The 16,430-nt window shown below is 39.7% G+C and overlaps 1 protein-coding gene across 2 annotated transcripts in view; it reads right to left on the bottom strand.

Annotated features, from left to right (window-relative positions):
* Positions 1-1,255: 1,255 nt before the first annotated feature.
* The window catches only part of fmn2b (formin 2b), a 33,098-nt gene continuing 17,923 nt past the window's right edge, over positions 1,256-16,430 (bottom strand). For both annotated transcript variants that reach the window (XM_034860685.1, XM_034860683.1), the window contains 12 exons: positions 14,455-14,542; positions 13,630-13,691; positions 11,842-11,933; positions 11,421-11,550; positions 10,857-11,003; positions 9,455-9,514; positions 6,869-6,989; positions 6,518-6,610; positions 5,322-5,373; positions 4,435-4,584; positions 3,372-3,453; positions 1,256-2,084 (listed from right to left, as the gene is read on the bottom strand). In XM_034860685.1, the coding sequence (XP_034716576.1) occupies positions 2,058-2,084; positions 3,372-3,453; positions 4,435-4,584; positions 5,322-5,373; positions 6,518-6,610; positions 6,869-6,989; positions 9,455-9,514; positions 10,857-11,003; positions 11,421-11,550; positions 11,842-11,933; positions 13,630-13,691; positions 14,455-14,542 (1,104 nt within the window). In that variant the 3' untranslated portion in view covers positions 1,256-2,057. The remainder of the gene's footprint in view (positions 2,085-3,371; positions 3,454-4,434; positions 4,585-5,321; positions 5,374-6,517; positions 6,611-6,868; positions 6,990-9,454; positions 9,515-10,856; positions 11,004-11,420; positions 11,551-11,841; positions 11,934-13,629; positions 13,692-14,454; positions 14,543-16,430) is intronic.

The raw sequence follows: 16,430 nt of genomic DNA, 5'->3' as shown, positions 1-16,430 counted from the left end.
ACACTAAAATTACACATGTAAGTTTACAGTGACATTCTTCAGCCCATTTATGTTAAGTGCATCCTGTGTTTAATTCTCAACTGAGAGGCTAAATCTGATGGGATCAGGATGAAGAATCTAACAGCATTGTGTGTGTGTGTGTGTGTGTGTGTTGTAAAAGTCTATGTAGCGTGTGCTCGATGTGAGGCAATTGACTTCGGCATTTAGAAGGACGTGTCTGCGGTCTAACCCAGATTTCTGTCACTTTTCAACATTGCATTTCGAAAATGTTGACAGTAATACTTGCACAGTACAACCACAATACATCACCGAGTGTCAACAAGTTCTGCCATTTAACACCGGTCACTCTCAATGCCCTTTCTTACGTCACTGGCTGCTGAGATTTTAAGATTTCTATACAAGCCAGCAGTCACAGCTCTGTGTATTTACTGGGAAATGCTTCGCACTCCCCGGTCAAGTTGCAAAAAAACAAGAAAATCTTCTGAAAATTGTAAACGTGAAGGGAAGAAAAAGTTTTTTAAATGCAAAATAGTGGAAAAAAAGGAATCTTGAACCAACAAGTCAAGAAAAAATATTTTGCTTATACGCCTCGCATTTGAGGAATTATCAGCGAAAACATAAAGTGCTTTACAAATGGCCACTTTTCACCGGCCCATGTTGAGATTTTGCATACTGATGTTAATGTAACAGATGTTGTGTGGAAAAGTAAATCAAATGTGTTTAATGTCTTCATTGTACATAAATGTGATTAAATGACACATCTGAGTGCATATTTGTGCCCGGCTAAATCTATTAGTGTTACCGCAGATTAGTCTAGCTCTGTCCCCCCAGCACTGTGGAGTAAGATCTGACTACACCACAGATACATTCTGGAATAGGAGGAAATGAACCTCTCTTTAAATTAATCCCAAATATCTTGGGCGGTGGTCTGTAGTGGCGGTGGCCCGGCAAAAATGGTGTTGAATGAACTCGATTTGTTGGAACATTTGCACCCCGCAAAAGAAAACCCCACATCCAATATTAAATGAAGTTAACTGTTGACACAACACAGTAACGTGAGCTATTTAAATTAGCTGGATACATGGTTGAACCTCATTGGCTCTTACCAGTGTATCTCCGTCCACAGTAATCATACCAATCGGTCCCAAAACTTTCCGTTTAGGCATTAGAAGAAATGCCATAAACGTATTCTTTGTAAATCTCTATAATCATTCCCCAAAAGAACAAAGCAGGTTGGCTTTGTTGCTCCACAACGCACAATGAGCGGACACCCTGGGCGCCCGGATAGCTCAGTTGGTAGAGCGGGTGCCCGTATATAGAGGTTTAATCCTCAACGCAGCAGACCTGGGTTCACCTCCGACCTGCGGCCCTTTGCTGCATGTCGTTCCCCCTCTCTCTCCCCTTTCACTTCTTCAGCTGTCCAGTCATTAAAGGCTTAAAATAATAATAAAAAATAAGTTGTGCGTGAGCCACGCGCCACATGACAGGCTTTACCCTGGAAAATGTGCTTCCATGGATCCAGACTAACTGCAGATGAACACTGCTTTGCCTTGCAGCCTCCTGACTCTTTTGCTGGTATCTCTATTAAGCTTTCACATCTGGTTAACAAGTCCCTGTTGTTGATGCTATTCATGGCATGAGTTGAGTTTGCTGTTTGCCTAAAGATCTTAATTTGGTATTGTATAAATGAAGGCATATAGGAATATGTTATTATTCCAGCTGATGTATACTATACAGTGTATATATAGTGTTTTTGAGCTGTGGCGATCCCAACAACACATGGTGCCTTGTGGCCCTGCAGCAGCATCCATCCATGATTACGTTGGATTCAGTTAACAGACAGCTGGAGAGGAGAGCAACGTCAGGCATCAAGCTGACAGAGCACACAAAACAAATTCACCTGGAAGAAATAAATCAATGATACAAGATGTCCTTGAGTTGGCTCAGCTGCACATACATCCCTTCATTTTTGTCTTCTGTCCTCTTCATACTTTTTGTGTCTGTGACTCTCGACTGGTGCCCAAAGTTGGCAAAACAAGCCTTCCAAGTCCACGGAGTTAAATCTTCATGCCAAGCTTGGCTTTCTGTGTAAAGGACATAACATCATAGAGGTTAAGTGCATCACACCTGTCAATCATCTTTACAAAAGCAATGCAAAGCTACAGAAAACAAAAGCCGAACCCTCGGAGGTCAAAGCACATTTTTTGATATCTTCTTGAATTCTCCTTTTAATATAACCTGATCCCCATGTGTTTCACATCAAAATGTCCAGAACAAACTTAGCTTTCTGTATACTGCCCCCAACATTTTTTCGGAGAAGTGTCTAAAGAGATAATTTAGCCCTAAAGCGGAAGTATTTCTCAAATCTCTTACAAAATAGTAAATATATTAAATTGTGTAACATGGCTTATTGAGCATGTACAAACTTATTAACACTTATTGAGTGTTCATCGCTTGGACTCGGCGGTGCACCTTTTGTCCTCAGAGGGTCAAAATGGAAATCTAGCTTTATTTTTGAAGTGGAAATGGAACAACTGTTAAGTCAGGTGAGCTTTGGACTTTGGCAGAGAGATCGCAGCCTCACAACTCATTTACATTTTCAAATTCAACACTCATATTCATAATGGAAGTTTGCGGTTTGCTGCCTTCAATACCACCAGTGCAATTTCACATCATGTGTCATGACACTGACCAGTACCTATTTTCCTAATTTTAAGTGCTCAAGAGATGGAGACAAGTGATATCGATAGCCATTGATTTATTAATTAAAGCTTTCAAAATGATTTTTAAAATAGATTAAAGATGTATTACTTCGGTGGTGTGGTGCTTGTAGTAAAACTGTACATTTGATCGATGTGTGTTTTTAAAAATATTTTTTTGTGTGTGTTTTTTTAAAGTTTTTGTTGATTTCTATTACCTCTTTTGGGTTAATCCTATTATTTATTTATTACATTTTTTTTTTTTAAATTCAAACTATATTATCACTATGGGATGTAGGTTAAGATGTGATTTGTAGTGCAGACTACAGTGTTGACTACAACGTAACAGTGGTGTTAAAAAAAACTATGAAAAAAGATTACTTTTTGCGGTACTTGTATTTTCTCCTATTTTGTATATTTTGACAGGCTAAACAAATACATTAATACACAGCTAGAGAGTGTTGCATAGCATGTATTACATGTTAATATACTGTTTATTTACAAATTCTAAATAGGAGGACTTAAAATAAAGTTTACAGATGTTTCTCAAAGCGTTATTGTTATTTTTAATGGGTAGGTAATGAGGCCGTGGAACGATTATACCCATTATTGGAGCTCTTCGTCTTCAAGTAAGATTAAAAAGTGATCACAAAAACAAGAGAGACAACTTACGATGCCAGAGGCATGTTTGGGTTTGACGCTGTAGGACGCCTTCTCCTTGGCCTGTCGGAAAGACTCTTCTGCTGCTTTCAACCTGCAAAACACGCAATATGAAAGCGGTTAATATGTAAGTAATAATGTAGTAATTGAGTAATAGACGAAGGATTGTTAAACAGCTAGCTACAGAGTTTAGCTACGTTGCTATGGACGCAGGATTCCAACCGTAGAGATGGAACAGACTAATTTCTTCAGCCTAAGCATCAATCATTAAATAATACAATCATTTAAATATGTAGCCCGACAGATAAGGGATTTTTAAGGGCAATACCGACAGGAATATTTGGTTAATTACAAAATCCAATATGCCAATATATCGGCCGATGTTACAGTATATATTTAAAAAAATCCAGAAACGGTTACAAAACATAAACAGATTTCCCTAACATTAGATATTATTAAATAATATAACAATAATTAGTTTTACCGTCACAACAGAATATCAAAACATAGTAAAGTTCTGATGAATAAAAACAATACAAATTCAAACGTATTGACTAAAAATAAAATCTGTGTAACCAATAGGGACGTTGTAGAGCATCCTTTGGTGGACAGACTATGCAACACCAACAATCATAACGTGGTTGACAGTCCGGTTTTATTTTTTTTAAATATTCCTTCATCAGAATCATGTTTTTCAATAGAAATGCTTTTATAAATTGGCCATTATAAATGCCGATACCGATAGATCGGAAATTGCCTAATATGGGCCTATAATATTGACCCGCCAATATAATTGTAGGGATCTAATTTAAATCAATAAACAGCGCTGTGAAACGTCAACTTTTCCCCGAGTTCGTTTTGTAATAGGGGTAAGTAACATCTACAGAATACAGTACCCTAATGTTACTATGTAGCGTTAAGGGATTAAGTTACTAAGCAACATGGCTGGTAGGCCATACTGGCCAGTAAAATGCCAACAGGGTGATCAAGATCTGAAAGTATTCGTTAATAGTTGATATAAAAGGCTTTAGCTAACTTAGTTATCAAAGAAATTTCTAAATTGACATCAATGTACCTCTCCTTGAGAATGACTTTGTTCTCCTTCTTCCACTGTTCCTTGAAATCGGAGGAGAACTCGTGCCAGATGCAGAACAAAGTGTTGGGGGAAGCCTCCTTCTCTCCTGCCTTGGCCTTCACGGAGAAGAACACTGTGAGCTCCAGGAACCTGACAGGAAACAATCCCAACTTCACTTTTATTTAAGTTGAAAGAAAATTTGACGCTGAAATTTTGCAGACGTGCCAGTGACTGCACACTTTGAGTAACTAAGACAACCAGGAGACCTACAGTACAGCCATGATTTCCATCGATTGCGGCAAAACATCTGTGTAATTTCTATGATGTCCCAAACACACCTGAGAGGACGTTTTGAGGCTGCAATCTGAATTTACACATACAAACATATTTGTCACTCACTCACCTGTTACCTGCTCTGAATGCTCAAAAAAGCAAACTACCAGAATGCATTTACTTCTTTACATTTTCGGAATTAATTATTATTCAGCAGGCCCAACTGAATGCTTTGGTGGCCCGCATGTGGCCCACGGACCGCCAGTTGACGATCACTGGTCTATGACGTAAAGTTGTAACTGCTAAACATAAGGAATATGAGCCAGGTGATGTATGAAGTGTATTGACCCCAGTGTTACAGTGTGTCATAGTGCTCCCAGTGATGAAGACAGTTACATTAAAACAGATAAAGGGTTATAGATAGATGGATAGATAGATAGATAGATAGATACTGATCCAAAAAAATGGGAAATTACAGTTTTACAGCAGCAAAATATCAGTCACTCAGCACAGAATATAAATATAAACAAAATACTAGATACAATATACATACACACAATATACATGAAATAATAATAGAATAAATTGCATTTCATGATATGTGTTTTTCTTACAGTTTGTGAGTGCTGCTGAGTTGAGCTTCCAGGGTCTCCAGTTCACCTTTAGCTAAGAAAGGAGAAAGAATACAAAATGATATGTATACATATTTACAAAAGTGAAACATAAGAGAGTAATTGGGTTTGATGTTAGCGACTGCCACCAACCTGTCCATCCCATACATTTTGATTTAATGTCAAAGATAAAGGTAGCTCTTCTAGACTCTGCAAATATTAAGACTTTGTGGTTTAACAATTAATAATGCAAAGAGCAATCTTTTCCCTAACTCGCAATTGGAAGAGACCTGTCAAGAAACAATTTGACCTATGCTTGTGGCTTTTTAGTTTTCTTGGTTTTTACATTCACCCTATAGACTTCACACCACACCACACACACACACACACACACACACGCACATTTATAGTCTCCTATATGTTCTCTTAGTGCGTTGTATTTTGTCTTGCAATAAAAAAACAAAGATTTTCAAAACAAATATGTCTCTTTTACTCTTTTATAAAAGGTCCCATGACATGATGCTCTTTGGATGATTTATATAGACCTTAGTGTGTGTGTGTGTGGGGGGGGGGTTGCAAAGTTTTTGCTCGTTTGAAAGCCATGATGTCTCTATCTTAAGGGGAGTCCAAATTCTATGGGCGGGAAAAGCAGAGAAAGGCTAGGTAACATTTCCCCTTATGACGTCATAAGGGGCAAGAATCCAGATCGGCACATCTGAGCTTTCATTTTCTCAAAGGCAGAGCAGGTAACCCAGGGCTCGATTTACACCTATCGCCATTTCTAGCCACTGCGGGAAACAATAGGCAGGCAGGGGGAACTCATATTAATGTTAAAAAACCTCATAAAGTGAAATTGTCATGCCATGGGACCTTTAAGGTGGTCTATGGGCCGCAGGTTTTTGCTGTTGGTCACTTAGAGGTTCCGCACCCATCTTTTGGAATACATCTATGGTTTTTGTCAAAAGGTATCTGAATGAAACCCTAGGTTATATTTTATGCAAATGGTTTTGAAAATAAAATGTACAGTGCATTATGGTTACAATCACGGAGAGATGGTGGTCGGACAAACTGTGGTCAAGGTAACCTGTGGAGTTTTTGACCACTAGTAATGCTTTGGAAACAACACAACACAAATCACTAAGGTGCACATTTTAATGTGAAAGGAATTCCTGAGGATAAAGGGCTCTTTTGTCAGTCACCTTGTGCGAGGAAGTCCTCCATCTTGTCTTTAAAAGGCTGCAGGTCCTCCTCGTCTGACACCTTGCACACCTTTTCCACTTCTGATGTGCATGCTGATTAAATAAGGCAGACAGAAATTACAATCAATCCAAGAGTCCAATAGTTACAGTAATATATGTACCTTGTGTAAGGACAAACTTTAAGGACAAACCTTTTTTCATTCTTATTTTTCCCTCAATATTGTGAAAATATTTAAGTTCAAATCCATTAAGTCACAACGAGTGAGGCTAATTAAGACCTAAATTGGATACTGTGAGTGTGTGTGTGTGTGTGTTTGTGTGTGTGTGTGTGTGTGTGTGTGTGTGTTTTACCTCTCAGGTCCTTCCTGAGTCGAATCAGGTCTTTCTGAAAGTCTTCAAACTTCATTTGTGAAGACTGAAACAGGTCGTGAGGCTCGGGGAGAGGATACACACACGTCTCTCTACCAGCATCCTTGTGATGGACACACACACACACACACACACATTTGTACTGTATTACAGTAACATTATCACATAAACAATTCGGATATTTACATACATATTTGATACTGTTTTGGGAGTATCACATACAGTGGGGCTCCACATTTTGGGCACCCCAGGTAAAAATTTGTATTAATGTGCATAAAGAAGCCAAGAAAAGATGGCAAAATCTCCAAAAGGCATAAAATCACATATTAGACATTTGTATAATATGTCACAAAAAGTTAGATTTTACTTCCATCATTTACGCTTTCAAAATAACAGAAAACAAAAAAAATGGCGTCCAACTGTCCAGCTGTTAAGCATGCGGGTGGACCAATCATGCTTTGGGGTTGTATTGCAGACAGTGACACTGGGAACTAAGGTTGCTCTGATTGATCGGTCACTGATCGTTATCGGCCGATAAAGGCATTAAGTAGTTTGATCTCCATAAAAGGCCGATCAGATGGGCCGATGAGAGGCACTACTCGTGAGAAAAAAAAAATCTACGCGCAGCTAAAATGGCGGCCTCCCTACATTCACAGGTCTGGCAGTTCTACATGTTGTGTGAAAAAGACAATACATTAGCGACTTGTAACGTGTGTACCAAGGAAATTCCACGAGGCGGAAAGCTCCAAAGACATTTCAACACCACCAACATGGTTTCTGAAATTTGAAGGTTAGTCATAGAAAGGAATACGAGGAGTTTTAAAAGTTAGCTAGCGCTAAGGCAGCTTTATTTGTAGCTTTTAAGGCAGAGAGAGAGAGCAGTCGTGTAGCGCATCCGGCGCCGCTCACTTAGCTGTCTGTAACGGAGACATTGCAGCGACAGCAACCATACAGTAATGACAGCAAGAAAAAAAAGGAAATATCAGCCAAAATAATGGCATTCATATGCCTCGATCACCAGCCGCTGTCAATTGTGGAAGACGAAGGGTTCCGGCGACTCATGTCTTACATGGATTCCCGCTACACTCTGCACGGGCGTAAATATTTCACTGATGTTTGCCTGCCGCAGTTATACCAAACCGTGTTTGCACATGTTGACACCCTAATGAAGGACAACATCACATCAATCAGCTTCACAAGTGACATTTGGCGTTCAAATGTATGTCCCATGTCCATGCTGAGCCTAGTGCAGTTTATTAATCAGAACTTTGAGTTAAAAAGAGTTGTGCTTCATTCGCAAGAATTTTCGGGGTCACACACCGCGGAAGCTCTTGCTGCCGCATTCAGCGACATGTTTTGCGCATGGGCAATCTCGAAGGAAAAAGTGCACGTTATTCTCACGGATAATGCCAAGAACATGGTAAAGGCCATGAGGGATGCAGATCTACCCAGCCTGCCGTGCATGGCTCATACACTGCAGCTTGCCGTTGCCGACGGAGTTCTATCACAACGCAGCATTGCTGCTATAAAAGCCTGTGGAAGACGCATCGTCGGTCATTTCAAACATTCCCAGTTTGCCTACTCTCGACTTCGAAATATTCAGAAGCAACTTGGCCAGCCTATTAAGAGGCTACAACAGGATGTACCCACCAGGTGGAACAGTACAGTTAATATGCTACAGAGTCTGATGGAACAGAAGCGGGCCCTATGTGATTATGGAGCTGACTATGACTTGCCTTCCATGTTCACCGGCAGCCAGTGGAAATCGGTGGAAAATATGATTTCTCTACTCGTCCCGTTTGAAGAGCTCACGCACCAGATCAGCTCATCAACTGCATCAGCTGCAGATGTTATACCATCCATCAGAGCTTTAACCCGTCTTCTGGAGAAAACAGCTGAGACGGACCACGGTGTAAAAACTTCGAAAGCCAAGTTGTTGGAAGCGGTCCAGAACAGATTCAGTGACATTCAATCGAAGCGCCTGTATACCATCGCAACAGTGCTCGATCTGAGGCGAGAACTTCATTCACACAACTCTCTCTCTCTCTCTGTGTGTGTCTCATGTCAATATCAATTGAATATATTAAATTCTTAAGTAAGTTTCCCAATTCCTCTTGCAAGAAAAAAATCTATCTTGGCCTAAATGACTGATACATGCCTGAAATGATTAGTGTTATAATCTTTTAGTAAGCAGGCTGGCTGGCATTTCCTTCAAATCTACTAGAAAAATAAACATTTGGAAGAAGAGTTAAGACTACGGAGTAAAAATGCAAATTTGGAATTTGCTATTGCCTATTTGGCCAAGACTAGTTCACTAATCAAAACAAGAGCAGAGCATAAACTATGAAATATATTAAATAATATAACAATGTCTATGGTGTTACATATTTCTTTTCTTGAAAGGAGAGGCTGTAACTTAACCCAATCTTTGGTTTGTTGGATCTCATAGCTCTGAATATGAGAGCAAGACAGATATAATAGTATACAAACAGGGACAAAATAAGCAACGGAGTCTTAAAAAAAGAACGATTAAAGTATGGAGAAAGGAGTAATAACAAAAGAGCTTACCTCATCGAAGTGTCTGAGGTAGTATGCAACAATGTAAGCGAGAAGACTTTTCGTGTTGTCCTGCATGTGGAGAAAAGAAAAAGATTGCGAGTGGAGAAGTCAGGTATTTCTAGTGTTTCACGGTGCCTTTACACTGTTTCTTTAGCACCACATAGTTAATAACAGTGTTTATCACCTGGGCGATGTAAACAAAATCAAGCATTCCCTATATGTCAAAACTACCTACTATTAGATACTGCATGTGTTATACTGCATAGGAGTAAAGGTCAGCTACAGCTACAACAACAAGGAATAGAAAAGTAATGGTATGACATGCAAAAAATGTCCCTGGCTGGAATTGAACCATGGCTACAGGTGGGAGGATAAGGGGGTTGCCATCCCTCTTGTTAGCAAACTGACCAAAACGCATGCCCCTTTGCTAAGGCCTCTTAACAGTCTACAGGCCTTTATTATTGACAGGACAGCTTAGACTTGAAGGGGGAGAGAGAAAGCAGCAAAGGGCTGCAGGTCGAATGCAAACCCACGACTGCTGCATCAAGGACTGCATCAAGGATATTAGATATTTCATTCTTACATCTCTCAACTGCAACTGCATGGGTATGTAATGTGAGTATTTTAGGACTGTGTGTATATTGTCAATCACAATGGAGTAATAAAAAATGAATTTTTAAAAAAGGAATAATTTAATTAGCACATAAAATGTGAATTTTGACCCATTTTCAATCCACAGCGAAAAACATCGACGGAACATCAATAAAGCGCAGGGAAAAATTTACAAAAACATCGTTAAACGTGACAAAATTCTTGGAAAAAACACGTGACAAAGGTCGAAAAACAACATCTTAACCCACCTGTTGTCCTTGGGTCCAATTTGACCCATTTTTAAAAGTTCCTACATCATAAATTTGGGATTCTATCAAATTATCCAAATATTACATGGATCCATATAACGCTTCTTGCAAGTTAAACAAAGGATCAGTTCACTACTTTATAGAATTTTGGGTGTTTTATTTCCCCCCCAAAAACACTTTGACAAAAGACAAAAGAATGATATAATTTCATATAAATGAGGTTTCCTGACCATGAATTAGAGAAAAAAAAAATAGTGTAAAAATAATAGTAACATGTTGGTGTTAGTGATTTGTTAAGTATAGTGATGGTAGTGGTAAAAAATGAAGACATTTTTTAAAAAAAGGGACAAAAAGTCATTTTAAAAAAGTGTCTCAAATGCGTAAAAAAGTGTCAAAAAATTGCAAATTTTCAGTTTTGACCTGAGAAAACAACACAAGGGTTCAAATTTTGACCCAGAAAAACGAAAAAGTTGTATAGTCGCTGGAAAGACGACACAAGGGTTAAGATGTTTTATTGCAGTTTGTTTCAGCATCTTTCCCACTTTACTCACGCTGCTTTTGACATCTTTAAGTTTGGGCAGGATGTCGAGGGTGAAGCCATCCGCTTGGCCTCGGCTCCTGTTCCCACCATTCATGAAGTTACCGAAAGCCAGAACCAGGCCGAGAACCTGCTTCACCGTCTTACTGTCCTTTAACGCCTGCAGAGACAGACACAGAGACGTGTGTGAAGCACACATACAAACAATGCAAGAATGTTACAAAGTGTTGACAAGAATGCTCAAATGTAGTTTAATCCTAGTATTAGGGGCAGGAAAGGTGTTGTTGGGAAACATTTACACAAAATCTCAAGAAATTATTTGTCTTTTTAACCCGTTTGTTATCTTCCTGTCAAAACTGAAAATCAACAATTTTGTTGATGCCTTTTATCGATGTTACTTTCTTACATTTTTGTCCCTTTTTTCAACACTTTTGATGCTTTTTTCAATGTTTGTCTCTCAGTGGCTTGGGTCATAGTGCAATCCATCCTCTCTTCTCGGGAGTAATCCTACAGTACCGACCTGGTTTCTTTCTTACTGTATGGCAGTCATCAAGATGCCGTTTGTTATTTGACTCACCTTGCATACCCTCTGCAGTGTGTCCAGTTTCTTCATTATAGACGACATGCACTCAGAGAAGCTGGACTGGAAGAGGATGCAGAAGACTCTGCCGGAGAAGTTTGGGATTAGGGAGAGCTGGTGGAGAAATCTGCAACACACGAAGGAAACAAACACCAGCTGTTTTGGATCCGACTCATGTCTTCTACCATCTCTCTACTCACTCTTTGATTTTCTCCTGTGTGCTTTACAAGCTTGGAATGACATCATTCACCATTAGGGTTCAAAATTCACTCACTTCACTCACCAGCTGAAAAAAAAATGGTAATCTATTGAACAGCTGGTCAAAATTTGAACATTCACTAGCCATTTAGTTCATTTTGAACCCTGACTTAAGTCTGCTCATTAGTATTGAAGCATCAGATCAATAACACCAACTCACTGCTCAGGTTTGTCCAGAGGTTTGGCGTTCTCCTTGTCTTTGGAGGACTTGATGTGCTTTTCAATCTTGTCCAGCTCCTCCTGTTGTGCCCTCTGAGGGAGAGACACAAGAGACCGACTCAACCTGTGTTCACTTTCATAAAGTTCAACAGAAGAGTAGAATGTATACACCAGGGGTTTTCAACATCTGACAATTGGAACCTCCCCAATCCTTGGACAAAATTGTGACAACATGCTCGCAATAGACATCAGAGATAATAGTAATAAGTGCACACTAAAGTACACTAAATCCAAAATATGTGAGTTATGTCTGTGTGTTCAGATTTGTCTGGTAAGGTTTTTTCTTTAATCAACTCCATAAGTCACTGCTATGAAATGCGTGTGCCTGAGCAGTGATTGACATGCAGTTAGACCCCTCCCACTGCAACTTTGCTCATTTAAAAACCATAATGTCTCTCCCTCATGGGTGGGCCAAATTATCTGGGCGGGCAAAGCAGAGAAAGGGGAACCTTGCCCCTTATGACCTCATAAGGAGCAGGAATCCAGATTGGCCCATCTGAACTTTAATTTTCTCAAAGGCAGAGCACAAAACCCAGGGCTCGGTTTACATCTATCACCTTTTCTGGCCACCGGGGGGGCCATAGGCAGGCTGGGGGAACTTATATCAATGTTAAAAACCCATAAAGTGAAAATGTCCATGCCATGGGACCTTTCAGGCTTCATGTAGTTCTACTTCAACATAGGGTTTCAGCAAATATGACAGAAAGTTAGTTTTATTAGGCTTACCTACTGCACCTTTAAAGTAGTCTGGATCAGGCTTCTTATGTACTTATCCATCCCTCTTAGGATTGCCCTAGCCTGGCTCCGCCCTCCTATGTACTTCTGCGCAATTTTCATTTTCCTTCAGTACTACGTCCGGGTTTGCGGTGTATTCGCGTGTTTTCTCCAGCCATATATTTGGCGGTCCAATCAGCAAACAGAGGGAGTGGCTGAGAACAATGGCGTTAAGGTTTGGTAACCTTCGGTGAGTTCCGTACTAATGGCGGCGAATATCCAGAAGTTAAAGCCCGAGCAAGAACAACCTTGGCTGAGTTGTGTTGGTGTCCATGATGTTGTGGCCCTCCTCCCCACGGGGCTTGAGAAAAGTTTGATTTTCCAGGACTCTGAATTGGCTAAGGCTAACGCGAGCGATGCTAAGCCTGATGCCATGTACCGGTACATGGGATTCTCTGGAAATCAGTATTGACATTAATAGGGTGACGCCTGTAAGCTAGTTCAGGCAGCCAACTCGAGCTGCACTGCTTTAAACACACGTGACATGGCTCACTTTCCGTATTAATTACCAAACACACGCCCTCAATTTGTCTGTTTAAGCTGCACAGTTTCCCTATCCCTGCCTTGTCAATGCTGCTGCCCTGCTACTTTATCATCTCTCCTCAATCCTCAGTACTATTCTGGCTAAAAATAATCTGAATTGAAACTGAACAAACCTCATGTTGATTATACTCACAAATAGAACAAGTTACTTACCTCAAGACCTAAAGGCATATGGTAGTACAAAGTACCTTTGGAAATTGTAAAATAAGGACTAAAACACCCATACTTTCTTTTCAGAAAGGTGTACACAAGCACAGACCTGAAGTCAAAGCTGGATTACCCCCAGGGTGAAACAGACATTGGAGCTTTAAAAGTCCGGAACCCCTTCAAGCCACCAAAGCCCTTTGATTGATTCTGATTCTATTACAGTCAGACAACAAGATAAAGTGATTGTGGAGAGTGTGTTGCTCACATTTTCAAAGAGGGCCTGCAGGGTCTCCAGGTCAACTACTGTGTTGTCCAAGTTCAGGATGGCTTGAAGACAGAGAAGCAGAACACAATTCAGTAACAGTCAAGGGTCAGCCTCAGGGTTTAGGTCAGGGGTCAATTTTATTCTTACCTAAAAACAAAATGGTTGTTTATTGTGGCCAGCCTAAGGCACACCTGTGCAATAACCATGCTGTCTAACCAGCATCTTAATATGCCGCACCTGTGAGGTGGATGGATTATTTTACTGAGTGCTCACTAACACAGATTTAGACTGATTTATCAACAATATTTGAGAGAAATAAGCCTTTTATGAGTGTAGAAAAAGTCTTAACTCATGAAAAATTGGGGAAAAAACAAAAGTGTTGTGTTTATAATTTAGTTGGGTGTAGAACATATTTAATACTAACTCTCTGCTAACATGTTGGGATTACATGCTAAACAAAATATCAGAAAAGGCACAGAATAAAAAAACTGGGGTTTGGAGTAAAGACTAGCACTGCAAAAATGTACAGTCATCAAATCTATGGCAACTATCCATCGCCAGCTATTAGGACCCCAAATACACTACAGGGAGTACAAGCACATGTGCAACAGATGTGACTGTTATACCTTAACTAACATATGTTATTGGAAAAATACCAAAACGGCTCCGACAGCTGAATCTGAGACTAAATGACTTGGTGAGAGGAATCTTTTCCTCAGTGTATCTTGTGTAGCGTACACCTGTCTACAATATAATGTTAATGAGGAATAAGCTGTATTACTGAAGGGAAATATCAAGCTGTGATAGAAGTGATGATGGACTCACCATGCTGGATATCTTTCATGTCAAGATGCAGAGAGGACATGAGGATGCCCACTGCCTGAGAACGCTTATTGTTTAGTAGCTTAACAACCTTAAAAACACAAACAGACATAAGGGTCAGATTTAAAATGCCATAGCAGCATATCCTGTGCTGCTGTATTTGATGTTGCTACATTGTCACTGATACGGCACCACAGGTTATGCTATGATTGAAAAAATGGCTTTCAAACTTATAAAAGCTATCATTTGGCTTTCTAATAATATATCCAATTAGTGACAGAATGGTAAAATGACAAAAAATTACACTCTGCATTATTCACCCGTGTGTTGTCTTCCCATCCACAATGTAATTGTGCTGTATTTTATATAGCGCTTTTCTAGTCTTAACGACTACTCAAAGCACTTTTACATAGTAAAGGAACCAATCACCATTAACACACATTCATACACTGTGGCCTAGGGTGCCACCTGCTCATCAGTTAAACACTCACACACATCAGGGGCAACTCGGGGTTCAGTGTCTTGCCCAAGGACACTTTGACATGGGACTGCAGGGCCACTAACCTTCCAAGTGTCAAGCAACCGCTCTACCACTGAGCCACAGCCGCCCGCAATGTAACTTTTCATCTGTTTTTGGTCGTCTTTTCGACGCTTTGGTTGCTTTTGTCATTTTTTTTTCAACGTTTTAGATTTGTTCCTGTGCTGTTTTAATTTTTCTTGATGCCGTACAATTTAATAAAAACACCCAGATTCCCTTAAAGTAGTGAACTGATCATTTGTTTTATGTGTGAAGAGCATTGTTATCATTTTTTGACGATGTGGAAGAAAGCCACATTTCTGATATAGAAAATTCTTTTTTTAAGATCATGTTTTAGGCATTTATAGATAAAGGACAGCTGAAGACATGAAACGACACGTGGTAAAGGAACACCATCGAAGAATAAACTGAGCCCGAGACACTCGCCCACGCGGAAAAATAGCACCTGTGATTCATAGTTTAATAATTTAACAACCCTACAAGCGAGCGACTTACCAATGGTTGCGTCTGAAAGCTAACGAGTTAGCGGTTACAGAGGTCTCTTCTACGTCTTTCTAGCCTATACAGGTGATTTTCTATTGAGCCTGGAACTTACAGCCTCTTTCGGGGTCGTTGGGCTTTAAATCCACACTGTTACATCCAAGATTGATCCACTTTATGTCAATAATTCATCGCGTTTTGGATCATTTATGCCGATAGCTCACTGCTCCATGTCAGCTCTGTCTCTGTTTAAGGAAATAGAGGCTCCAGTATGCCCATATATGGGAGACAACGTCACCATCTTGTATGGAAGGCCAGAGGGGACAAAAAGGCAAATAGGCTGAATGGAAGGCCAAGAGGAGCACATTTTTGACACGCATTTGCTTGTTTAGCATTGCTCTGGGTGTAATATCAATAAATATGACATTATTATGTTATTATTGGCATAAGTAAATGTCATGAGAGCAAAAGCGTCTTGACTTTCTTTGAAAAAATGTATGTATTTTGTCAACTGTATAATTTATAATGATTATTTCTTCACAGTGTGACTCCCAAGACATATGAGAAGTGTTTTAGAAAGGAAAATGGCTTATGTATTACTTATCTGTCTGTGTAATCAAAACATATATGGAGGATTCATGTTCCGTTTTATTTATTTATTTGTCTTTAAGGCCCTACAACCATTTTTAACATGCAAGCTACCTCACTGCAACCCAAATATTCTAATAAGCCAGTTTGTCCTAAAACAAAATGATATTCATATCTTGACTGTAGACAACAGGGTGATGTTTTACAAGCTTTTTTATCAAATAAATCCAGACGGACAATAAACTGTAAAATGGCCTCAGGTCTCACAAGGTTAAGGGCGCCCGCTCTACCAGGTGAGATACCCAAGTCGCCCATATAGCAACTTATTGAAAATGGGTCAAATTTGAACTAAAGACAACAGAATGCTTCTACA

The sequence above is a fragment of the Etheostoma cragini genome, chromosome 21 (genome assembly GCF_013103735.1).
Source record: "Etheostoma cragini isolate CJK2018 chromosome 21, CSU_Ecrag_1.0, whole genome shotgun sequence".
In the NCBI taxonomy this organism is placed as follows: domain Eukaryota; kingdom Metazoa; phylum Chordata; class Actinopteri; order Perciformes; family Percidae; genus Etheostoma; species Etheostoma cragini.
This window is presented reverse-complemented; position numbering and strand designations above follow the sequence as displayed.